General features: G+C 43.4%; 1 protein-coding gene across 1 annotated transcript; it reads left to right on the top strand.

Moving 5' to 3' along the window:
* The first annotated feature begins 11,392 nt into the window (after window positions 1-11,392).
* Window positions 11,393-16,391, top strand: LOC124679316 (probable serine incorporator). The gene is made up of 12 exons (XM_047215097.1): window positions 11,393-11,657; window positions 11,767-11,836; window positions 12,006-12,226; window positions 13,167-13,191; window positions 13,324-13,413; window positions 13,535-13,706; window positions 14,299-14,372; window positions 14,472-14,541; window positions 15,366-15,437; window positions 15,821-15,957; window positions 16,147-16,220; window positions 16,372-16,391. The coding sequence occupies exons 1-12, from the start codon at window positions 11,393-11,395 to the stop codon at window positions 16,389-16,391; spliced, it is 1,290 nt and encodes a 429-aa protein (XP_047071053.1).
* Window positions 16,392-25,293: the final 8,902 nt, after the last annotated feature.

Raw genomic sequence — 25,293 nt, 5'->3', positions numbered from 1 at the left:
TTGGCCGCGCCCCCTAGTGTGTCACCGCCTCGTCGACCTTCTGACGCCGCCTCTTCGCCTATATAAAGGTCCCTGACCTAAAACACGATACGAAAAAGCCACGGTACGAGAAACCTTCCAGAGCCGCCGCCATCGCGAAGCCAAGATCTGGGGGACAGGAGTCTCCGTTCGGCACGCCGCCGGGACGGGGAAGTGCCCCCGGAAGGCTCCTCCATCGACACCACCGCCATCTTCATCAACGCTGCTGTCTCCCATGAGGAAGGAGTAGTTCTCCATCGAGGCTAAGGGGCTGTACCGGTAGCTATGTGGTTAATCTCTCTCCTATGTACTTCAATACAATAATCTCATGAGCTGCCTTACATGATTGAGATTCATATGATGATGCTTGTAATCTAGATGTCATTATGCTAGTCAAGTGGGTTTTACTTATGTGATCTCCGGAGACTCCTTGTCCCACGTGTGTAAAGGTGACAGTGTGTGCACCGTGTGGGTCTCTTAGGCTATATTTCACAGAATACTTATTCACTGTTATGAATGGCATAGTGAAGTGCTTATTTATATCCCTTTATGATTGCAATGTGTTTTTTGTATCACAATTTATCTGTGTGCTACTCTAGTGATGTTATTAAAGTAGTTTATTCCTCTTGCACGGTGTAATGGTGACAGTGTGTGCATCGTGTAGTACTTGGCATAGGCTATGATTGTGATCTCTTGTAGATTATGAAGTTAACTATTGCTATGATGGTATTGATGTGATCTATGCCTCCTTTCGTAGCGTGAAGGTGACAGTGTGCATGCTATGTTAGTACTTGGTTTGGTTATGTTGATCTGTCATGCACTCTAAGGTTATTTAAACATGAACATCGAATATTGTGGAGCTTGTTAACTCCGGCATTGAGGGTTCGTGTAATCCTACACGATTAGTGGTGTTCATCATCCAACAAGAGAGTGTAGAGTCTAGCATTTATCTATTTATTCTGTTATGTGATCAATGTTGAGAGTGTCCACTAGTGAAAGTATGATCCCTAGACCTTGTTCCTAAATACTGCTATCGCTGCTTGTTTACTGTTTTACTGCATCTCTACTGTCCGCAATATTACCACCATCAACCACACGCCGATCCTGGGCAAAGCATTTTTCCAGGTGCCGTTGCTACTGCTTATATTTATTCATACCACCTGTATTTCACTATCTCTTCGCCGAACTAGTGCACCTATTAGGTGTGTTGGGGACACAAGAGACTTCTTGCTTTGTGGTTGCGGGGTTGCATGAGAGGGATATCTTTGACCTCTTCCTCCCTGAGTTCGATAAACCTTGGGTGATCCACTTAAGGGAAACTTGCTGCTGTTCTACAAACCTCTGCTCTTGGAGGCCCAACATTGTCTACAAGAATAGAAGCACCCGTAGACATCAATGAGCTTCCTAGTAATATCATCGTTGATAATTTCTATGCAAGACTTTCTTTTCAAGATAAAACCTTGCTGGACACTACTTGTTCTGGATCATTTACACGCAATGAAGAAGAGTTTAAAAGGGACCTTCTTGATCGGATTCAGGAGAATATTGAAGGATGGGAGAACAACAAAGGTAAAGAGTCAGGTGTAAATTATGATTATGAATGCATTGAAACTTTTATGGATACTGATAAAATTCAAAATATGAGTGCTACTTATGGTATTGACTCTCAAGTTGTTGCAAATCTTTATAAAGCTTTTGCCTCTCATTTTGAATTGCCTAGGAAGAATTTTGATAAGTATCATGAACCTTTTAAAGACGCTTGCATGAAGGATGAAATTGTTATTAATGATTGCAATAAGCATGCCCAAACTTCGAAATACTATTTCTTATAAGCATGTTAATTTTTGTGGAATGCATAGACCTTGTGGAATTAATCAAATCGAAGATGAATATTGTATCCATCATGGGAATGAAAAAACTAGAAAGTGGTCTAGAGCTCTAGATGATCTTGGTAAAAAAATTTGTGCCCTCTATCCTTTTATTTGTGAACTTTGCCATAGAGTGGGTCATTTTAATTTTCAATGCTCCTCCAATGATAATTCGAACCCCATGAGTGCTGCAAATTTGTATTGTGATGATGAAATTACTCCTAATCGAGCATGACGAACTTACTTTATTTTTGTGGTGTGAAGAGTTATCAAGAAAAATCTCTTTGTTACATATAAGTGATCTTGATATTGATGATGTCCTGCATGGGTGTCTTTCTTATTGCATTGATAATTGCCATACAAATACTTACATACAAAATATTTTAGAAGATGACACTTTGCCAAAATATGATAGGACCGTTGTGTGTTTTGAACTTATTAATGAAAAGGAGGAATCCTCCCAAGTTTCTTCTATTGTTTCTGGAAATAAATCAGGTTATGTGGAGGAGCTCCTCATCAAGCCTCCCCCCGCTAAAGAAGGGAACGAGGAGAAGGAAAAGAAGAAGAAGAAGGGAACGAAGAAGAAGAAGAGGGGAAATAAAAAAAGAAAGAGGTAACGGCATATCCCCGCGTGTATGAGATAACGATAGGTAACCGTAAGTATGTTTCTCCTAATGATTATTATGATAATGAATCTGAGTACAATGATCTTCCTATGCCCTTTACCTATATTAGTGATTATGATTTAGAAGAGCACACTACTTTTGATATTGAAAATCTCTGGGAAACTAATTCTGAAAATGATAATGTTAATAATTGCCATAGTATTAGTATTATTCATGCTTCTTCCCATAATGGTATAGAAAGCTCTAAGCTTGGGGATGAGGTGTTTGAAAATCCTTTTGCTACTGATGATTATATGTTTGATACATCTCCTTCTAGTAACAATGATGGTAAGGTTACAGATGAACATACTCGTGGAAGATAACTATTCTATTTCTTATGATGACACTATGCCTCCAATCTTTGACAGTTATTATAAAGAATGCTATGACACATGTTATAATTATCCTTATGAAACTTGTCATAGTTATGGTGGGATCGCTAAAAATCATTCCCTTAGTATGCAACTTATTTACCATGTTCAAATTCTTGATAATGATCCTGCTCCAATTACTATTAATGAGAAGAGTTTTTCTTATGCCAAAATTAATGATACCTTTATGCATATGAACCATGATAAGAATGTTTTAAGTGATGGTTATATTGTGGATTTCATCAATGATGCTACTGAAAGTTATTATGAGAGAGGGAAACATGGTTATATGCGTCTTAATAATATTAAGTTTCCCCTCTCTATGTTGAGAATCTTGAAGTTACTCGTGTTTTATCTTCCTATGCTTGTCACTTTGCTCCTCATGAATTTATTTGTGTACAAGATTCCTTTTCATAGGAAGTGGGTTAGACTTAAATTTTTTTCATACTTGCTTTTTGATGCTCTCTTTGCTTCAACTCTCATCCTTATGTGAGCATCATTAAAATTGCTGAGCCCATCTTAAGGGCTATAAAGAAAGCACTTCTTGGGAGATAACCCATGTGTTTATTTTGCTACTGTTTTGTTGTGTTTTGGAAGTTGTTAATACTGTAGCAACCTCTCCTTATCTTTATTTTATTGCATTGTTGTGCCAAGTAAAGTCTTTGATAGTAAATTCAATACTAGATTTGGATTACTGCGCAGAAACAGATTTCTTGCTGTCACGAAATTGAGCCGCCCCTGCTGTAGAAAATTTAGAAAAATCTGCCAATTTACATGAGTGATCCTCAGATATGTACGCAACTTTCATTCAATTTGAGCATTTTCATATGAGCAAGTTAAGTGCCCCTGAAAAATTCGTCTTTACGGACTGTTCTGTTTTGATAGATTCTGCCTTTTATTTCGCATTGCCTGTTTTGTTATATATGTTTGATGGATTTCTTTGTTCCATTAACTTTCAGTAGCTTTGTGCAATGTCCAGAAGTGTTAAGAATGATTGTGTCACCTCTGAATATATGAATTTTCAATTATGCACTAACCCTCTAATGAGTTTGTTTTGAGTTTGGTGTGGAGGAAGTTTTCAAGGGTCAATAGAGGAGGATGATACAATATGATCAAGAAGAGTGAAAAGTCTAAGCTTGGGGATGCCCCCGTGGTTCATCCCTGCATATTTCAAGAAGACTCAAGCATCTAAGCTTGGGGATGCCCAAGGCATCCCCTTCTTCATCGACAACTTATCAGGTCACCTCTAGTGAAACTATATTTTTATTCCGTCACATCTTATGTGCTTTACTTGGAGCGTCTATGTGCTTTTATTTTCGTTTTGTTATTTTCATTCTCTGAATAAATTCATGCTTGTTTGGGAGAGAGACACGCTCCGCTGTTTCGTATGAACACATGTGTTCTTAGCGTTACTTTTAATGTTCATGGCGAAGGTTGAAACTGCTTCGTTCATTGTTATATGGTTGGAAACAGAAAATGATGCATGTGGTAAATGGTATAATGTCTTGAATAAGTTGATACTTGGCAATTGTTATGCTCATGTAGATCAGGTTTAAGCTCTTGCATCATGTACTTTGCACCTATTAATAAGAACTACATAGAGCTTGTTAAAATCTGGTTTGCATGATTAGTTTCTCTAGAGTCTAGATATTTTCTGGTTAAGGTGTTTGAACAACAAGGAGACAATGTAAAGTATTATAATGCTTACAATATGTTCATATGTGAGCTTTGCTTCACCGTTTTATACTTGAGTTTGCTTCAAACAACCTTGCTAGCCTAGCCTTGTATTGAGAGGAATTCTTCTCGTGCATCCAAATCCTTGAGCCAAAAACTATACCATTTGTGTCCACCATACCTACCTACTACATGGTATTTCTCTGCCATTCCAAAGTAAATTACTTGAGTGCTACCTTTAAAAATTCTATCCTTTGTCTTTGCAATATATAGCTCATGGGAAAATAGCCTTAAAAACTATTGTGGTGAAGAATATGTAGCTATGTATCTTATTTCTTAATAAGTTGCTTGTTGAGCGGTAACCATGTTTACGGGGACGCCATCAACTATTACACCTTTGTTGAATATCATGTGAGTTGCTATGCATGCTCGTCTTGTCTGAAGTAAGGGCGATTTTCATGATCAAATGGTTTGAGTATGCATATTGTTAGAGAAGAACATTGGGCCATTAACTAAAGCCATGATCCATGGTGGAAGTTTCAGTATGGACAATTAATTCTCAATCTCTTATGAGAATATTATCTGTTGTTGAATGCTTATGCATTAAAGAGGAGTCCATTATCTGTTATCTATGTTGTCCCGGTATGGATGTCTAAGTTGAGAATAATCAAAAGCGAGAAATACAATGCGAGCTTTCTCCTTAGACCTTTGTACAGGCGGCATAGAGGTACCCCTTTGTGACACTTGGTTGAAACATATGCTATGCAATGATAATCCATGTTAATCCAAGCTAATTAGGACAAGGTGCGAGCACTATTGGTGTACTGTGCATGAGGCTTGCAACTTATAAGATGTCTTATACATAACACATATGATTTATTACTACCATTGACAAAATTGTTTCTATGTTTTCAAAATGAAAAACTCTAGCACAAATATAGTAATCCATGCTTCCCTCTGCGAAGGGACATTCTTCTACTTTATTGTTGAGTCAGTTTACCTACTTCTTTCTATCTTAGAAGCAAACACTTGTATCAACTGTGTGCATTGATTCTTACATGTTTACCTATTGCACTTGTTATATTACTTTGTGTTGACAATTATCCATGAGATATATATGTTGAAGTTGAAAGCAACCGCTGAAACTTATATCTTCCTTTGTGTTGTTTCAAAGCTTTCTACTAAGAATTTATTGCTTTATGAGTTAACTCTTATGCAAGTCTTATTGATGCTTGTCTTGAAAGTATTATTCATGAAAAGTGTTTGCTATATGATTCAGTTGTTTAGTCATTGTCTTCACCATTGCTTCGAATCGCTGCATTCATCTCATATGCTTTACAATAGTATTGATCAAGATTATGATAACATGTCACTTCAGAAATTATCCTTGTTACCGTTTACCTACTCGAGGGCGAGTAGGAACTAAGCTTGGAGATGCTTGATACGTCTCAAACGTATCTATAATTTCTGATGTTCCATGCTTGTTTTATGACAATACCTACATGTTTTGTTCACACTTTATAACGTTTTGATGCATTTTCCGGAACTAACCTATTGACGAGATGCCGAAGTGCCGTTCTCGTTTTCTCGCTGTTTTTGGTTCCGTAAATCCTACAAAGGAAATATTCTCGGAATTGGACGAAATCAACGCCCAGCATCTTATTTTTGCACGAAGCTTCCAGAACACCGGAGAGAGACCAGAGGGGAGCCAGGGGGCCCCACACGCCAGGGCGGCGCGGCCAAGGGGTGGGGCGCGACCCCCTATTGTGTGGCCCCACCAGGGCCCCTCCGAGGCCGCCCTTCCGCCTACTTAAGGACTCCGTCGCGAAAACCCTAAACCAATAAGCCACGATACGAGAAAAGTTCCAGAGCCGCCGCCATCGCGAAGCCAAGATTCGGAGGACGAAGTCTCCGTTCCGGCACGCCGCCGGACGGGAATTGCCCCCGGAAGGCATCTTCATCGACACCACCACCATCTTCATCAACGCCGTTGTCTCCTATGATGAGGAGGGAGTAGTTCTCCCCGAGGCTAAGGGCTGTACCGGTAGCTATGTGGTTAATCTCTCTCCCATGTACTTCAATACAATGATCTCATGAGCTGCCTTACATGATTGAGATCCATATGATGAGCTTTGTAATCTAGATGTCATTATGCTATTCAAGTGGATTTTACTTATGTGATCTCCGGAGACTCCTTGTCCCACGTGTGTAAAAGTGACGGTGTGTGCACCGTGTGGGTCTCTTAGGCTATATTTCACGAATACTTATTCACCGAGTTATGATTTGAGTTGGATGTCTCTATGAAATTATGGTGTGTTAGTACCTCCTATGAATGCTCACAGTGACAGCGTGGGGTGTTTATTAGTACTTGGGAATACATCTTTAAGGTTTGCCTACATGATGAATTAGTGTTCGTTATCTTGCCAAAGAGTAATTTAGAATGGCATAGTGAAGTGCTTATTTATATTCCTTTATGATTGCAATGTTGAGAGTGTCCACTAGTGAAAGTATGATCCCTAGGCCTTGTTTCCGAATAGAAAGTTACACCACAGAGAATTGCCTCCCACGCCAGCAAGCTATTTTCTGGCACCGTTTGTTTACTGTTTTACTGCATCTTTACTTCCTGCAATATTACCACCATCTATACCACCTGTGTTTTACAATCTCTTCGTCGAACTAGTGCACCTATATATCTGACAAATGTATTAGGTGTGTTGGGAACACAAGAGACTTCTTGTATCGTAATTGCAGGGTTGCTTGAGAGGGATATCTTTGACCTCTACCTCCCTGAGTTCGATAAACCTTGGGTGATTCACTTAAGGGAAACTTGCTGCTGTTCTACAAACCTCTGCCCTTGGAGGCCCAACACTGTCTACAGGAATAGAAGCGTGCGTAGACATCATACTTTTTAAAATTGATTTTGAAAATGCTTACGACTAGGTCAATTGGGTTTTCTTGCAACAAGCGTTGCGGATGAAAGGGTTTGATCCTAAATGGTGTCAATGGATTCAAAATTATATTGAGAAGGGCAGCATCGGTATTAGAGTTAACGATGACATAGGTCATTACTTTAAAACACAGAAGGGTCTTCGACAAAGGGATCCGATATCTCCTATTCTTTTTTAACATTGTTGCGGATAGGTTGGCTATCCTAATTGGGGCCAAAGAGGATGGTCAAGTTGATTTGTTTATCCCTCATTTAGTGGATGGGGGTGTTTCTATCCTTCAGTATGCCGGCGATACTATCCTTTTTATGTATCATGATTTTGATAAAGCACTTAATATGAAATTGATATTATGTATTTTCGAACAATTATCGGGTCTGAAAATAAATTTGCATAAGAGTGAGATTTTCTGTTTTGGGAAGGCAAAAAGAGGTGGATATGAGTACAAAATTCTGTTTGGGTGTGACATAGGGACACTACCCTTTAGATACCTGGGTATCCCTATCCATTTTCGAAAACTAAGGAATGGCGAATGGAAGTAGAGGATTGCTTCGAGAAATAGTTGAGTAACTGGATTGGTAAAATGCTTTCGTATGGTGATCTCCTAGTTCTTATTAACTCAATTTTAACTAGCCTCCCCATGTTTATGCTTTCTTTCCTCGAGATACCAAAAGGAGTTCGGAAGAGGTTAGATTTTTTTAGGTCTTGTTTCTTTTGGCAAAGTGATGGGCATAATAAGAAGTATAGATTCACAACGTGGAATATTATATGTCGGACGAAAGATCAAGGGGGTTTAGGTATCGAGGTTCTAGAGTTAAAAAAAACAAGAGCTTACTTAGCAAGTGGTTATATAAGCTTTTGAATGAAAGTGGCATGTTTCAAGAGTTGTTGCATAAGAAATACCTACATTCTAAAACTTTATCTCAGATTTCAGCAAAGCCAACTGACTCTTCATTTTGGAAAGGATTAATGAATTCTAAAGAAGACTTCTTCACTAGAGGGATCTTTTGTTATCGGTAATGGTCGTAATACTCGGTTCTCGGAGTATATTTGGTTAGGGGGTAAATCGCTCGCTGATGAATACCCAACCCTGTACAATATTGTCTACCATAAGTAGGTAACAGTTGCAAGTGTCATGGACTCAACACCACTAAATATAGGATTTAGAAGGACATTGAGTGGAAATAAGTGGGATGGTGGATCCATCTTTTACAACGACTCATATTGGTTCAGCTAACTGATGTTGATGATGTATTTAGATGGAACTTGACTACTTTAGGGTATTTTTCTGTCAAATCAATGTATCATGACTTTCTCAATGGCCATACTCTTTATCTTAGGAAATATATTTGGAATATGAAAGTCCCATTAAAGATTAAGATATTTGTGTGGTTCCTTCATAAGAAAGTGATCCTTATGAAAAGAACTTGCATAAAAGAAATTGGCAAGGATGTACTACATTTTGCTTTTGTGATCAAGAGGAAACAATCCAACATCTCTTTATATCTTGTTCGTTTGCAAATATGATATGGAGGATTGTGTTTATGACTTTTAATATACCACCACCTTTGAATATTACAAACATGTTTGGGAATTGGTTAAAAGGGGTGGCTAAAAAGACAAATGACATATTAGAGTTGGTGTGTGCGATGTTCTTTGGGCGATATGGAAGGTCAGGAATGACATTGTGTTTAACATGAAAAGTTTCCCATCATTTTTGCAGGTTATCCCTATGGCTAACCATTGGATCCATATTTAGTCCTATCTAGAGCCGGCGGAGGAGCGACATGCTATGGATATTGAGTGCAACCGACTGACAACGGTAGCACGGGATTTCTACATCCAGTGCGGTTGGTGTGCTCATAGACGGCTGGCATGTTGATGCAGAGACGCTTCATGTTGTTGGTTTTTTTTAGATGGCTCATTTTTGTTGAGACCTTATGTGATCCATGATTTTGTAATAATGCTCCGAGACAATATGTTGTACTGCTGAGGTTTTAATAAAATAAAGCCATTTCCAAAACAAACAAAACTACCTTGCTAATTTATCTAGAGTAGAACACATGTTTGTATCTTGGTTAGGCTCCGAACGAAGTTCTTCAGCTTCTGGATCATTATCGCTATGTAACCCAAACTGCCTAATAAAGCTCCAATTTTACCCGGAGAAAAGAAGCTCAAGAGTAGTGCGATATGCTGCATTTGACAATGGTAAGAGCATTCCATCAGATGGTGTATATTTGGAGGAAATATACACCACCAACAGTGTTTTACACCACCCACCTTTTCACTTTTCTGGTTTTTACACTACCAGCGTTTTCCCCCGATAACCACATGGTGTAAAATACACCACCTAGTGATGGTGTATATTCTTGGTGGTGTATATTTCACACTTGTATAAACCGTCGAACACCGGTTGTGTGTCCTGGAGCTTCACGGTCACCGATGCTACAAGGGCGCGTCCAAGGCACCACGGAGGACCTGGAGGTAGGCAGGATCCTCAACGAGGCCGTCGTGAGGCGGGTTGGGCGGGGTGAGGCCAGTGGCGACGTTGTGGAGGATGATGGGCAGCGAGGCGGAGCCGGTCAAGGCCCGGCTGATTCCGGCCGAACTTGGTCATGCGGGAGCTCGCGGACGGCAGATCGACGTTGGTCGAGGTCTTGCGGCCCCAACCACCGGCAGAAGGCCACGGCGAGCCGGAATCGTGCCACCGGGCGGCGGACAACTAGGGTCGTGACAGGGTGTTTCCGTCCATGTCGACTTGTGGGGAGACTCTGACGAGGTGCGGCAAGGCTCGACGAGCGGCGGGGAAGCATCGGCAGACCAGATTTCGGTCGATTTGCCGGCGGTGGCGTAGCGGGCGCACAGATGGTGAGAAACTGCGCACACTAGAGGACAAGAAAAACGGTTGGAGGGAATGTGTGGCGGGCGGAGGGATTATACACCACCTCCCCAAGTGGTGTAAATTTACACCAGTTGGAGCAAATTATACACCAGGTAAAAGTTGGACCACCTCTCGGACCACTTTTTTTTACACCTAAATCATCAGATATAGCTTCATTTTTGTTCCAAGTGGTGTATATGATAGGTTTTTTACACCTACACCATCTGCTGGGATGCTCTAACAAGTTTGTCCAAACATTGAGAAGAATGACAAAACACATGTACGGTTAATTATGCTTCAAGAATTGTACAGCAGAAAAAGCAAACCTACCCGTGGTGTCAGTTTGTGGCCGTGCACGAGAAGACCCTTTTCCCCTTCAAAATCTCCACCGCGCTACTAATTTCTCCACCAAACAAAGAAGTTGGCCCAAACGAGTGAGCCACGCGAGGAGGTTATGGTTTCGTTCGGGCAACAGCTTGGCTAGCAAAATTTGCTTGAATTAACCCGAACTTGGCGAAGACACAGATGTGAGTGATTTCCACCGCTTTTTAAACGCTGCCGCCGCGCCCCAACGGTCATCTGGCGTGGAGCAGCGCTCGCTTCTAGAACCCAAATGGGGCCCATGGTCGTAACCCGTCAGTGCACGACAGCGATCCTCGAATCCACCGCTCCGACCACCGGAGTGGCAGCGCCTAGCCTACTGTGCCTGTTAAAGAGGCACGCGTCCGAGCAAGCTGGAGTGAAGACCACCTGACGCTCTGACCTGAGTGAGACGGGACAACAGAGACGAGCAGAGAGCAAATAAGAAGCATCAACAGCTCTGCGCTGCGCCGCCGTGGAGGATCTCCGTCGTCGGAGCAGTAGCGCCGCCGGTCAGTCCTCCTCCTTCTTCACCCCCTTCCCTTGCCAATCTGAATTCCGGACTGCATTTTGTAACCTGCACTCCGGCAGCGAGCGAGTGACCTCATCGATGGCTTGTCAATTCATTCCGCGCAGAATTCGGCTACTGAAGAAACTTTTCTGTTGGTCGACAGCAGCGACGGCATTGGGGGCTACCAGAGGGGAGATGGCCAAGATACAGTGCCCGGAATTGTGCAAAGACAGCGGCGTCTACGAGGCGAGGAAGAGGCAGTCGCTGAGGGCGCGGTACGTCTACGGGCTCATCTTCTTCGCCACCAACCTGCTGGCCTGGTTCATCAGGGACTACGGGGCCAAGGTCTTCCACGGCCTGCACCGTACGTTCCTCACCCTCTCCTCCATTTGCCGGTTTCTACATCTGAAATTTTTCGGCATTGCCATGAATTTCAGCTACCGCATCCTGAAATGTGCTGTTTTAATTTTCAGATAGTTCGGTTTGTGGAGCAGGGGACTCGAAATGCTTCCAGTCTGGAGGGGTGCTTCGGGTGAGCTTGGGGTGCTTCGTATCCTTGATTTAACAAACAAAACGGGGCCATGAATGAGCTTCTTCAATTTCGAATTTTATTGCTCGAGGTAGTTTACTAGTTCTGCTTGTGCGTGCAATGCTTACAAGAATTTTTGCACTTTGCATAAGGTGCTCATGGGGTAAGCAGCAGGCAAGCCAGTGAAATGAAACTGATGAATTGTGTGTGTTCTGTTTGTTCATTTCCTTATATCAAACGACAGATATTTTTCTGGTTGATGTTCGCCACCACATTCGGAACTCGCAAGCTCCAGGGAGTTCGTAATTCGTGGCACTCTGGATGCTGGCTTCTCAAGTTTCTTGTGTATGCCGTGTCGATCATCGCCCCATTTGTCATCCCTAACATATTCATCCAACTTTACGGTAAGATTTTCGTCGTCTACTTAATGATACTTTTTCTCATCCATAAGGTTCTCAGCACACTGCACACTGAGTTTTGTGATACAATGTATGTACTGCCGCAGAGAATGCAAGATATGAAGCACTCGTAGATGTGCAGAAAATATACATTGTAAACTGTTGCTTTTTTCAGATGACTATGTTTAGTTCTGCTGCATTTCATACAAGATGAATATATTTTTGTAAAATTAATCTACCATGGTTACCTATTTTTGAAAATATCCACACAACCCTCATGGTGGAAAATACAGAAATGATGTTAAAGACACACTAGCAACATTTTGAAAATCTGGGGGATTTTTTCTAGATTTTGATCATACGATGAATTGTGAACTTGCAAATTTTGGGCAGGTTGAAGTGTCAATATATATGCCGTGTAAAAAAGCAAAAAATAGGGCCGAAAACAACAATATTATACACAATTTTTGATTTATGTACCTCGAAAATTCATGTACTTTTGGGCCCAAGATTTTCATATTTACTAAGTTTCATATAAGAGTTTTTTCCAAAGTTTTTGAACACATGGAACTGCAGCTTTGGACCTTGTTGAGACACTTTATTTTCTTGTATGGGTGGTGTGGTAGTACTATAATGACCCCATTTCACCAGTTTGCAATGTACCAAAGTAATTAGCACTGAAAGATATATTGACAACTGCATATCTTTTCAATGGTGCAGTGGAAATTGTCCTTTATTTCAAAACAGTACATAACAGAGACTGGGATGTATGTATCAAGAGGGAAGCAACTTACAGATCCTTCATTAGCAAAAAAAAAAAACATATGCAGAGATGCCATAGAAAACAATTTTGTATTGATACTACTTCCATCATAACTTTATATCTGAATAATATGCCTAAACATTAATGGGCTGAAAGAAACTTATGGTTCCATATCTTCTGCAGGTGAAATTGCTCGAATGGGTGCCGGGTAATTTTATTAATTCTAATATATACCTTACTGAGATTTGATTAGTTTCAAGCCTTGCATGATGCATCATTTTTCAAGTTGTGCTAAAGTCACGTTTCATTACACGTTACAGTTAACTTATATTTCCTCCAGGATATTTCTCATTCTCCAGCTTATAAGCATGCTCCACCTGATATCGTGGTGCAATAAACGTTGGATGCCAGATCCTGGATCAAATCAATGGTACATAATCATTTGAGTACTCGAATGTTTAGTTAGCTGATATCGTCGTGTCCCAATTACTTCAGAGCAATGTTAAAATCTGTAAGGCATTGACACAGGCGACCTTTTGTGTGCTTTTCAGTGGCCTGTTCGGATTGTTCTTGTCAACTGTCTCCTTCATTGCCTCATTTGCGGGAGTCGCTGTGCTATATATTTTGTATGTTCCAAACTCGTCATGTGTGTTCAACATCTTCACTATTATATGGACAGCAATTCTAGTGAAGATAATGATGGCGGTGTCACTACATTCCAAGGTACGAGAATAATATAACTCCAGACCTCAACTTAGCTGTACAGCAGTCAGCGTATAGCCGTACAGTATTCAATGTGGAATTGTTTTACTACTTCGGATAAATTGTTAATAAAAAAAAAGTTCAAAAAACATTGAAGTTGTGATTTCAAATGAATAAGTGATACTAGGAAGTAGGAACAAAAAAACGTTTTATTACTAACAGATTTGGGGAAATGATCAATTGGCACAAGAAAAGGACATATGTTATGTTACAATGAAGAAAATGGTAAATGATCAAAGGTATATGGAAGTTGGGGCAAATGATCACTTCTCTTGCTCATGTCACCTCGCTTCCCACATTCACAAAACCTAATAAGTTGAGAACAAAAAAGCATTGCAATTTGATGGCCATACTCTATAAGTTTTAGATACACCTAAATCAACATTGTGGCATTATTTCTACTTTTCTACAACCAATAATAATGCCCTAATGCTGCAGTGCACCACCTTTATGTTCAACTGATACCTGGAACATTTTGTGCTGGCTTTCTGCCTGACATTGCCTTTAACCTATATGAGGTGCATGATTTTTGTTTACTTTGCTTGCCAAAAAGGTTAACGAGGGTCTTCTATCTTCTGGTATCATGGGCTCTTATATTGTGTTCCTCTGTTGGTCTGCACTACACAGGTATCATCTTATATTTGTATTCCTCATTTTTCCTTCCACTTAGCAGAGCATCGACGATTTAGTTATACAACACTCATTTTCATGACTTGCAATGTGCAGCGAACCGCGAACAGGGAAGTGCTACACTGAGATGAAAATTGGCAAGGATGGTAATTGGCCTACTATAATTGTAAGTAAAAAAGTTGATGTTATCTTGGATGGGGTCATGCCATTGATATTAGGAGACTCAAGATTGCAGCTAGCCTGTTACTTGTTGTTGAGTTTGGTATTAACACTTAAAAGGCCTCTTTCTACTAGTTTGTTGTGTTGTAACGCCTTTTTTTAGAAACACAGTACAACGTAGATACTCATAAACACGCGCATACACTCACACCTATGATTGCATACACGCACACCCTACCCCTATGAGCACCTTCGGATGAGCCGGCGGATTGGATCTTGAGTTTGACGAAGTCACCACAGGCGCCTCGCTGTCGACGGGAACGTCGCCTCCCACTGAATGAATATTCCGCCTTTATGAGACACATTGTTTGTAAGACTCGAACGTTTGGAATAAGGAAATAAAGGGCCACATGCGTCGATCGATTCAGAGGTTGGGGCATAGTCTCCTTTTCAAACAAAAAAATGTTTCTACCCCAGAGTGTAGCTATCGCCCCAAGATACACCTTGAGCCTCGGCTCTGAGATTCGTTTGCGATTACTTCTGAAATATCTCCTAGTTTCACTGCAGAGAGATTAATGTTCTCCAGGATTATGGTTAACCTCCTATATTTCAGACACTGGCATGTACAGAATTTTTACCTGGTATCAAGATCCCAGCCTGCATACTTGTAAACACCGTCTAACACCTCACTTGAATGACTGTATCCGATTTTAAGGGTCTACCATAACTGTGTTGGTGGTTTAATCATACATGGTAGCAACATATTTACTTTTAGTTTGTGCTAGTAAATGCAGTCTCAATGTTCTAATTAACTGATTTGTTTTTTTCTAGAGCTTCATTATTGCAATTTGCTCCATTGTGATGGCCACATTTTCTACTGGAGTCGATAGCAGATCCTTTCAAGTAAGTTTGAAGTATCAAATTTCTGCATAGTATTTAAGTTCTGAATTGACATGCAAATGATTGGAAGCAAACCTCCAAACATCCATCGGAGGAGGGTAGTAGAGGGCAACTTGGAGCAACCTAATTAAGCACGTATTTTGTTGATTAAGCAGTACAATATGTAGCTCTTCTGCTAAACGAGCATCAAAATTACAGTCTAGTTCATCAAGCAATCAATGTTGGACCCTCCTTAATCAGTTATTGAAAGAACCAAAATTACATTCTAGTCTAGTATATAAGACTAATAATAATCTACTCCAGTTCAAAGGTTATGTGAATGATTATGCGCATTTTCGACAATGTTCACATTACCCACCATCCTAACAGAAGTGTTATGTTTTCAGTTTCGAAACGACGAGATGCAATCGGAAGAAGATGCCCCTTACAGCTACGAGGTTTTCCACATTGTGTTTGCAGTGGGAGCTATGTATTTCGCAATGTTATTCATAAGCTGGGAGCTTAAACATCCAATAACAAAAAAGTAAGACACAACGTGCAGAAAAGCACATATCATTATAATCCGAAGTGGAAGCATTATTGATTGTTTATGGCATTCTCCTACAGTGTAAATCTTGTCATCAGTGAGATATTGCTACATTGTCACCTCATATATGTTGAGTACAAGATGCATCCAGTAACATCATCTCGCATCCTTCCCTTTCTCAATCAGGTGGAGCATAGATGTTGGATGGGCTAGCACATGGGTAAAGATCATGAATGAATGGTTGGCAGCTTGCATATATGGTAAGCCGCCATTGCCTGTCGACTAAATCTTTGTTTCCACTTCACATAACAGTTAATTCTACAGAACCTGAATTTAGAGAAACTGTGTTGCATTAATTTGCCAATCTTCTGTTCAGTGTGCATTATTTACTTATTTTGCATTTCGTGGTAGATGACGTGGTCCGAGTATGAATTATTGATGCAGAAAGATTGACTTCTTTTGTTCTCTGCAGTTTGGAGACTGGTCTCGCCAGCCCTATTGAGGAAGCAACCTACAAGTGATTTAGAGTCCGTGACACGTAACCCTACAATATAGTCTTGATGGTAGCTAATTATTTCTGACCAACTTTCCGTAACTCAATTCATACCTTGTGCACATATACAACACAAAATGTGGAAGTGTATTCTTCCAAGTCACATATTAGAGCCACACAACACAGTAGTGTGAAGTTTTGTTCAAGTAGTACTGGAACGTGTACTGCAAGTTATAAGCAAGGCCTTTACTGCCATCAAGTTCTTATTTCAATAAATAAAAAAAATATGTTATGTATGTTCAGTTCTTCAAATATATGACATTCTCTGTTTCTCGCCCAAACCAACTGCTGAAAATACACCATCAAGCGATTTCAAGTTCCCCAATGGGCCTAGGGCCGGATATTTTGCAAGAGCTCTATGGACTGCTCTTGTTTAGTCCGAAATACACCATGGTCTATGCATGCAAAACGAAGGCCCATCTCAAGATCTTTTCTGACGTGTCCTAATACACAAAGGAAAAAAAATTAAAACTAGAGCTCTCAGTTTCTTGCAAGGCAGGCACATCACTAAGTAGCAGTCCCAATCACTCGACTCGAGGATCAAAACTGAACGTGGGTTTACACGTCCACGCTGATCCGGTTGCTGCTTTCTCCACTCTGCCCGTTGCTGCCGATCCCGATCCGGAGGTGGAAGAAGCGCATCGATTCGGATTCCTTAACCGGATGGCACGTTTCTCTTGCGTACACTTCTTGGTACTGGTACTACTCCTACTTCCTTCCCAACAGGTTAGTCCTGGATTCCACAGGGATCACAGATAATAGACTGGCGTGAAGCAACGGTCCAAGTTCTTGACTTGTTCGAACTGTGGCTGTTAGTAGTGCTGACTGCTAAACTAATTAACTAACTCGGAGTGAACTACACAGTATTACTAGTAGTGCTGACAGTTAAACTAATAAATTAACTCGGAAACAGCAGCCTGATCGAATTGTGACTGCGCCGATTCGCGCGGCGGTGACTATTCTATCGCGATTTGCTCAACCCAACACGCGTTCTTCAGAGATCTGTACCGTCTGCATGTGCAGGTACAGGTATACAGCTGCGCTGCATTCAGCACATGCAGTGTCAAGACCTCGAGATAAGCTAGCGCTCCTTGGTCTCTACTGAGTGATGTATGCAGTTCCAGGGTAGCTGATGCAAGCACAGAAGAGATCCAGCCTATCGAGAATATGGTAGCCAGGTTTGGTTACCCAAATTCGAACTAGTATAAGGGCATCTCCAACCGGGCGACCCATCCTGCGCCCGCGCGTTCGGATGGGTCGAAACGGACAAAAACCCGGCCCAACGCGGGGACGCACCGCAAAAGCGGACGGCCGCGGTGTCCGGAACGACGCAAACCCGGCCCAAATCTGGGCTAGGTTTGCGTGGCCGCGGATGGCACGCGCCGTCCGCTCGCGTCCGCGCGGCTGGTCGCCTCGTCTCCCTTGGGCCCACCTGTCGGTGACCGGGGAGTCTAATAAATGGGGGCCGGAGGGGATCCGGCCCTCCACTCCGGTCCCCACTCCACTCCCCGAGCAAAACCGCCGCCATGGCCCCGGAGCGACGGTTCGCTCCCGGAGCCAATGACGACGAGGCCGGCCAGCCGGTCGGCGTCGGCCGCCGGCGGCCGCGGGCCGGAGGGAACCGCGGCGGCCTCCACATCGGAGAGGCCGCCCGCGGCGGTGCGGCATTGCCGCAACCGCCGCCTCTCCTCATCGAGCCCAAGCCGGAGTCCTCGGAGGAGGACCCGGACCTCCGCGCCGCCCTGATCATCTCGGCGGCGTAGGAGGAGGCGAAATGGCCGCACCTCCATGCGGCCATTCGCACCTCCGAGATGGAGGAGGCGGCCCGGCAGGAGGTAGAGGAGGCGGAGGGCTGGGAGCTCTACGCCCAGGCCCGCCAGACGCGACGGGAGGAGGAGGAGGCCAGGCGCCGCGCCGACGAGCAGCGCCGCCAGGAGGACAGGTGCCGCCGCTGGAGGAGGCGGCGCCAGGAGGCCAGGCGCCGCCGCTGGCAGGAGAGGCAGCAGCGCCTCCAGGAGGAGGCGGCGCGGGTGGCTCCGGACCCCCACTCACCGTGGGAGGAGGCCCTGTGGTCTCCCTGGCCGGAGTCCCCGGCGCGGTCGAGCCACAACAGTGCCTCGCCGCCCGGGGACGTCGACGACGTCGCCGACGACGCCCACAGGGGCTAGGCGGCGCACCGGCGGCCACCGCGCCGCCGACCAAACCCTAGAGGGTTTTTAATTTTAGTAAATTTTAGTTTAAATTTAAAAGCCCATATAGGGGCTTCTTTTGTTAGTTTTATTTGCCCAAAATAGGGCTATGTACTAAATTTGCCCAAAATAGGGCATATGTTCAATGAAATTTCGTTTAAATTTGCCTCTTTTTTTGTTTTCGTTTTTCTCCGGTTTATGCGATGCGTCCGCGCGTTGGGCGCAGCGCGCGACCCAAACGGACACGCGGACGCGGGGCGCTGTCCGCGTGTCCGGGCGGCGACCCAAACGGCCCAAAACGGACGGCCCAGCGCGTCCGTTTGGGTCGCGCGGTTGGAGATGCCCTAACATACTGCATGCCAGTTCCTTCAGGAAGCTGTCATCCATCTTCAGAAGGATAAATTGTAGTAGCGCGTATGGAACATCTTGTTCCTGAGTAATACAATCATGTCGCATCTAATCTTCTTCCCAACCTATTCTTATATATATATCTTGATTGTACCTACCCTAACATAGCGATCTATTTATCAACCGAATATGCTGTCACCGCCACTAGATTCTGTGCACCTTAGCTTAATTTAGAGTTGTTTGACGGTTTCCTCACTGGTCTAGGATTCTGACACTCTCGTACTCTCCAGCAGCATTTAACAAGGATGGTTCAATACTTCAATTCAAACATGAACTATTAACAATTGGAGGTACAGTAATACTCCGTGTTATCACACCACACAATCTTTCAGCTTAGCTGTCTGTTTTTGTTTTTCAGCTTAGTTTAGCTGCCTGTTAGAATAACACATGTCACCCGGGCAAAATGAAACGACGGAACTCATCGCGAGTGGTGGCACCACAAACCACCATCTCTGAAAGAACACCGGGGAGATCATGTCCCGTCTGAAATGCCACCACTGACACTTATGCCAAAGAGTTCGCCACTTGGTATCATTACAGTGTTACACGCCAGTGTTGACATTTGACAGGATCAGTGGCAAATGGGGGCGAGAAAGCAGACGGGGAGGAGACAACACATGCCTTCGCCACACGACGCGACAGAGCAATCGTCGTCGTCCGTCGTGTCGCCTCCTTCAGCCAGCACGTACGTCGCCGGCGGCGAGCGAGCATTTGGCGTCGACGCGTCGTCGCCAGCTGGTTCTTCTACGCGCAAGCTCGGCATAGCTTCGTCGAGGCTCGAAAGCTACTGACGAAAGGCGGGCAACGAACAGTTACCAAATCTGGAAAGCGAAGGTTTATTCTTTTACGAGTAGCTTTAGATCAGATCACTCGTGCTTAGGAGTGATTTTTAAAATGCAGAATAAGGAGTTTGAGGCAAGTGCTATCTTCCACAGGACGTGCGCCAACCCTACGATGTTTTTCTAAATTTCTACAGCAGATGCAAAGAAAGACGGAGTGAAGATAAAAGGTGTGGGTAATCAGGGCCTGACGTGTCCAATCATGTGATTAAGACAGACAAAGCTTGTTGGGATCATGCAATGGTGGTAGGTAAAGACCAAGAAAGAACATATAAACAGTTTAAGCACTAGGAGTAGTATTGGGAACAAGGCAAAAAGTGATCCGTCAGGGAAGACAGCTTTTACGGTAATCCGGTCCTGTAGCATTGTTCGCCTAATTTAGTTTCCTTTTCTGAGCTTAACATGGTTCATGACACAGATGCTAACTGGGACTTTTTCCCAATAAAAGGATTATATTAATATCTAATTATATCTAGCATCTGCACCAATAAGATGTCCAAAAACATCACGGATACACACAACCAAGAAACAAAAGGAGAGAAAAGGAAAACAAAGTTCCCGTCGCGGTGATGAACCACTCGCAAGTATAGCACTTTATAATGGCCGCCGAAGACAACACTCGGACAAAAAAACAAGATTCTCCAAAAGTAATGCTTCCAGGAAAGAAACAATGCACACACGTTGTCATCGTCCAATCATAAATCTTGAGTTTTCACCGTGGAGGAAGCCCAAGTTTCCGAAACAATGCCTTTACTAATATCATTGCCAGGTACAACCAATGAAAATCAGACGTTGGATTTTCACCCTAGAAATTATGGCTTGGTACTCAAGGAGCACAACAAAGAATGCATTTCACCTGTGCTTCCACTCCTGCTTCGTAAGGTTGCTGCTGCAAGTCGCCAAAAACGAGACAAACATGAAGTACCTATGACGCATTGTCCTTATCGCAATCAGTACCCTCTTCGCCATTACCAACCTCCGATCGCAACCACCATTACTTTCTCACCTCTGTCAGCTTCACGGAAATCTATATTAAGACATATTCCATAGCACCGACAAAAGGTCAAGCTCGTCCAAATGAGTCCAGCGTGATAAGGAAGCACACGACCGCATCGATTCTGCTCTAGGTATCCTGATAGCGAGTAGCCTCATATGCTAAACTACTAAAATTTCTGAGAGAAAGACTGAAACTCGTTTGTGGCTAGATCTAGGAGGCCGACGGGCATCAGATCGAAGCCATGGTGCTCGTAGAACAACAGAGCCAGACCACCTCTATGCACAAGCAGGTCCCCACGCTGCCATCCATCGACCTCGCAGATTAGCTCTTCACCAGCCCCGACTGCGCAACCGCATGACCATAGGCCACTGCTTACGGATCTGGGAAGGAGCCAAATCCGTGGCATACCCCCGCCCACCATTACCATGGAGATGCCAGGCCATGGTGACGACGGATGCCACCGAACATCTAGGGATGCCCTACCGGTGAACTTTGACTTTGGATAAATTACATATAGATTTCTCACCAATTTCATGATCTGCTACTTTTCTCTTTACACAGTGTGTTTTGCCACTTTTTAGTTTTTACAGTTGCATCTATGTCATGCCAAGAAATACTCTTTACGGATCCTTAAGGTTTGTCCTACTTTTCGACTGATGGCTAAGCTACACAAACCATCCTCAGCTCTCCCCCATGCGTGCAATCCATATCCAATACTTCTATGAAGCTACTTTTAGACCAGTGACATCGTGTAGATCACACATGCATCGGAGTAGATATAACTAGTTTGGACCATCCAATGACAGGCTCCGTTTCCCCGGCCGAATACTAATGCACTCCACAAGTCACGAACAACTGAGAACTAACTACGAACGGTATCTTGGGTTTTTAAAGCACCACGTAGAAACAATATACTGCCAACAACTTGCATCATGTATCGGCCGGCCGTGTTATTTGGCCCCTGTTCTGGCGTACAGAGTAGTAGAATTTTTGCAAATAGTGGGGAAAGGTGTGTGATGTGTAGATTGCATACGGCCAAATACGCTTTGGATTACGTTTGCCGACGTTTATATTTATTTTTGCACGTTCGACATTGTCTCTCCTTATATTATCGTGATCGATCTGGCAGGGGCGTCGCTTTTGAGTTTGACGGTGACGGCCACTTGAGTTGCCCTTACGCGTGAGTGAGTAGTGCGATCTCATGTAGCTAGCTTTGCAGTTTTGCGGTACACGTATGTGTGGTTCGCGACACATATCGGTCGCTTCAATTCCATGAATTAATCCATCTCGGTGTAGGACTTCCATGGGACAATCGTGGATAATTGTCTCCACACAATCTGTTGTGGATAGATCGGCTTGAGAAATTAAGCAGCTCATGGGAGATAGATAGATATAAGTACTACTGTAGATAGATGAGAACTTGTCAGTCGTCAGTAAATGGTCTATTTTCTCCGATGAAAAGTTCGGATATGATGCTCGATCTTCTAGTTGCCAGCCAATGGGCGTTGCTGCCAGCCGCAGGAACTGATAAGAAAGACGGGCCTTACTTTGGACTTTGGTGTACACACTGCTTTACGAAAAATCTTTTTTGCCCCCCGGACTATTACACTAGTACAGAAGTAGCGGTGTAGTTCCAATAGCAATGGAACTCTGCCATGCGGAAAGAGGGAAAAAGAGAGGTGGTTGTGGCAAAACCACTAGGGTTCCAATCTAGGTGAGTTGGAAAGCTCGGCTGTCCAAGTGTCCAAACGAACAATTGAATAATGCACATACATTGGCTACGTACTTTCACATCATTAAAAGTGATTTCAGAGAGATAACTTGTTGAAATATTAGCCATGCATGGTCTTAAAGTGAGGTGACCTAATTTGATATACTAGTTCTCTCTCTTATTACTTGCCAAACAGAATTATGAGCACATTTTTAGATTACTAAGGACGCGTTTGTTAGTCTGGGTCCGATTCGTGACTCACTGGCGCAGTGGTGCGAGGGCACATGCGCTTTCAGAACGAGCCACAGGTCAGAATTAGTCTGTTGTTTGATAGGTCGGGCTGCATGGTTTGGGCTAAAAAGACATTTTTTTTGTTTGTTTGCCTGCAGCCAACCCAAATCAGGATGGAGATGAGATTACGCATGTTTGGTACCATCCAGGCAGACCTAAGGTCACCTCTTCTCTACAACGGGTAGGCTTACCATACTATCACCTCCCATCACACAGAAATCATAGTTCATCACAGTTATAGACTTACGCAGCTAGCAGTTCACGAAATCAGCCCTAGCTAGTACGAATGGTAGTTTATAACGATGCTCCCTAGCTACTACGAATGTCAGTTTATCATAATGGGGTAGTTCAACATAATATCAAAAGTGTGGAACGGTTTCTGGTCAAGGACATTGAACCTGTTCTTCAATGCAGCAAATGCCCTCTCAATTGTGACTCTAAGGCTTGAGTGTCTCAGATTGAACAACTCTTTCGCATTCTGAGATCAATTCCTGGGAGTGAACTCGTTGAGGTGGTACCTTGTTTTCCTGAAAGGAGGTAGAATATCAGATCGGCATGCATATCTAGCATCTCCAATGTAGAGGTGGTACCTTATTTTCCTGAAGGGAGGTAGAATATCCAGTCGGCATGCATATCCAGCATCTCCAAGGTAGAACTTACCCTCAGGGATTTGCCCCAAGGGATACTCGCCGATCTTCTCCAAGCTTGTTGAGGGTCATGCTCCCCCGGTTAACTTTGTGATCAATGGCCGGCAGTACAATAAGGGATACTATCTTGCAGACGGTATCTATCCAAAGTGGACAACATTTGTGAAGACTATCTCAATCTCCATCCTCCCGAAGGAGGTGGAGTTTGTCAAGGAACAAGAAGGTTGCCGAAAGGACGTCGAGCGTGCATTTGGTGTCCTCCAGCAGAGATTTGCTGTAGTACGGTTCCCCGCTTTGACTTGATCCAAATATCAAATGTGGAAGGTGATGAACTGTTGTGTGTGCTTACACAACATGATTATCGAAAATGAGCGAAAGTATCCGGTTTCTCTGAGCGAACAAGCTACACCATATGACGGAGAGGCCGGCATCGTGGGCTGCGTTCATCACTATGCGTCAGGAGATTCGAGACTCCACAATGCATCAACAGCCGCAGGATGATCTGGCGGAGCACATATGAACGCTTCGAGGCAACATCAACTAGTTTCCATGTGATTTGTTTGTAAACTTGTCAATTTATTTGCTTATTTTGTTGAACTGTAACATTTATTTGTCAAAATAAGCCAAATGTTGGCAAAACTAGTTAAATTCACTGAACTGTGCTGGATATTTGGCAGTCAGTGACGTTTATTTCTGAAAAAACGCCGAACACCAGCCGTCTACCGAGGAGACGGCTAGAACTTGGTACTCCCGATCAAAACTTTCATCCAATTCGGCGCTATTTACCGCCTAATTTAGCCGTGGGAAACGTCGCTCTTACACGCATCGTTCACTCGAGTGGATACCAGCCAAACACCCCTGAACAAATCTCCAAACGAGCGGATCAACACATGTTCCAATCGAGCAAGAATGAGACAGGGCGAGGACTGTAGGCGGTATTTGATCCAGTCCCCACGTCCCAAACTCCACAAAGCAGCTGGCTCACGAACAAGCAAAGCCAGCCGCCACGCTCCACACCAGAGACGAGACGTGTCGCTTTGCGTAGTCGCAACGCGGACGGACCTCCACCACCGCCGCCGAGTGACATAGGCATCCCAAATGGGCCTGCCAAAGATAGTACCCGGGGTTTAATGAAGGCCCACTACCCGAAGAATAAGAAGGTTCGAGAGCCCAAGATATATTAAGGAAAGTAGAATTGTAATAGGAAGTGTTGTTTGTAATCTGGCGGGATGAGTTAGAAACCGTCCCGGACTCTGTAACTTCTACAAAACGAAACCCTCGGCTCCACCTCTTATATAAAGGGGGAGTCGAGGGACGAGGAGATCATCGAATCATTGTTTACAAACCCTAGTTTTCATAATCGTCGAGTACTTTTCGGCTGAAACCTTCGACATCTACTTGCCCTCTACTTCTAACTAAACCCTAGCCTATAATCCGTAGGCATTGACAAGTTAATCCCTTGTCAATTGGTGCCGTCTGTGGGAATTAGAGGCGTAAGGATCTGATCTCGATGGCACGTTCAAGATCTTCGACATCGTCAACCGGAAGCAACACTATGGATCGAGGTAAACAGATCGCTGCCTGGTCTTGTTGATTTTGTTCCTCACCCACCCTCCCGTTTGGATGCATATGCGTATCTGGCGGAGCCCATGGAGATGACGTTCGGAAGGTTTCACTTTCGCGTCGAGAAGGAAGGAT

Source organism: Lolium rigidum, chromosome 7 (assembly GCF_022539505.1).
Source record: "Lolium rigidum isolate FL_2022 chromosome 7, APGP_CSIRO_Lrig_0.1, whole genome shotgun sequence".
In the NCBI taxonomy this organism is placed as follows: Eukaryota; Viridiplantae; Streptophyta; class Magnoliopsida; order Poales; family Poaceae; genus Lolium; species Lolium rigidum.
This window is presented reverse-complemented; position numbering and strand designations above follow the sequence as displayed.

Excerpts from the sequence above, each read along its gene's own strand:
- LOC124679316 (XM_047215097.1), top strand. The coding sequence starts at position 11,393 with ATGGCTTGTCAATTCATTCCGCGCAGAATTCGGCTACTGAAGAAACTT. Across the intron at positions 13,707-14,298 it reads CGGTGTCACTACATTCCAAG|GTTAACGAGGGTCTTCTATC; the intron begins GTACGAGAATAA and ends CTTGCCAAAAAG. Across the intron at positions 14,542-15,365 it reads GTAATTGGCCTACTATAATT|AGCTTCATTATTGCAATTTG; the intron begins GTAAGTAAAAAA and ends GTTTTTTTCTAG.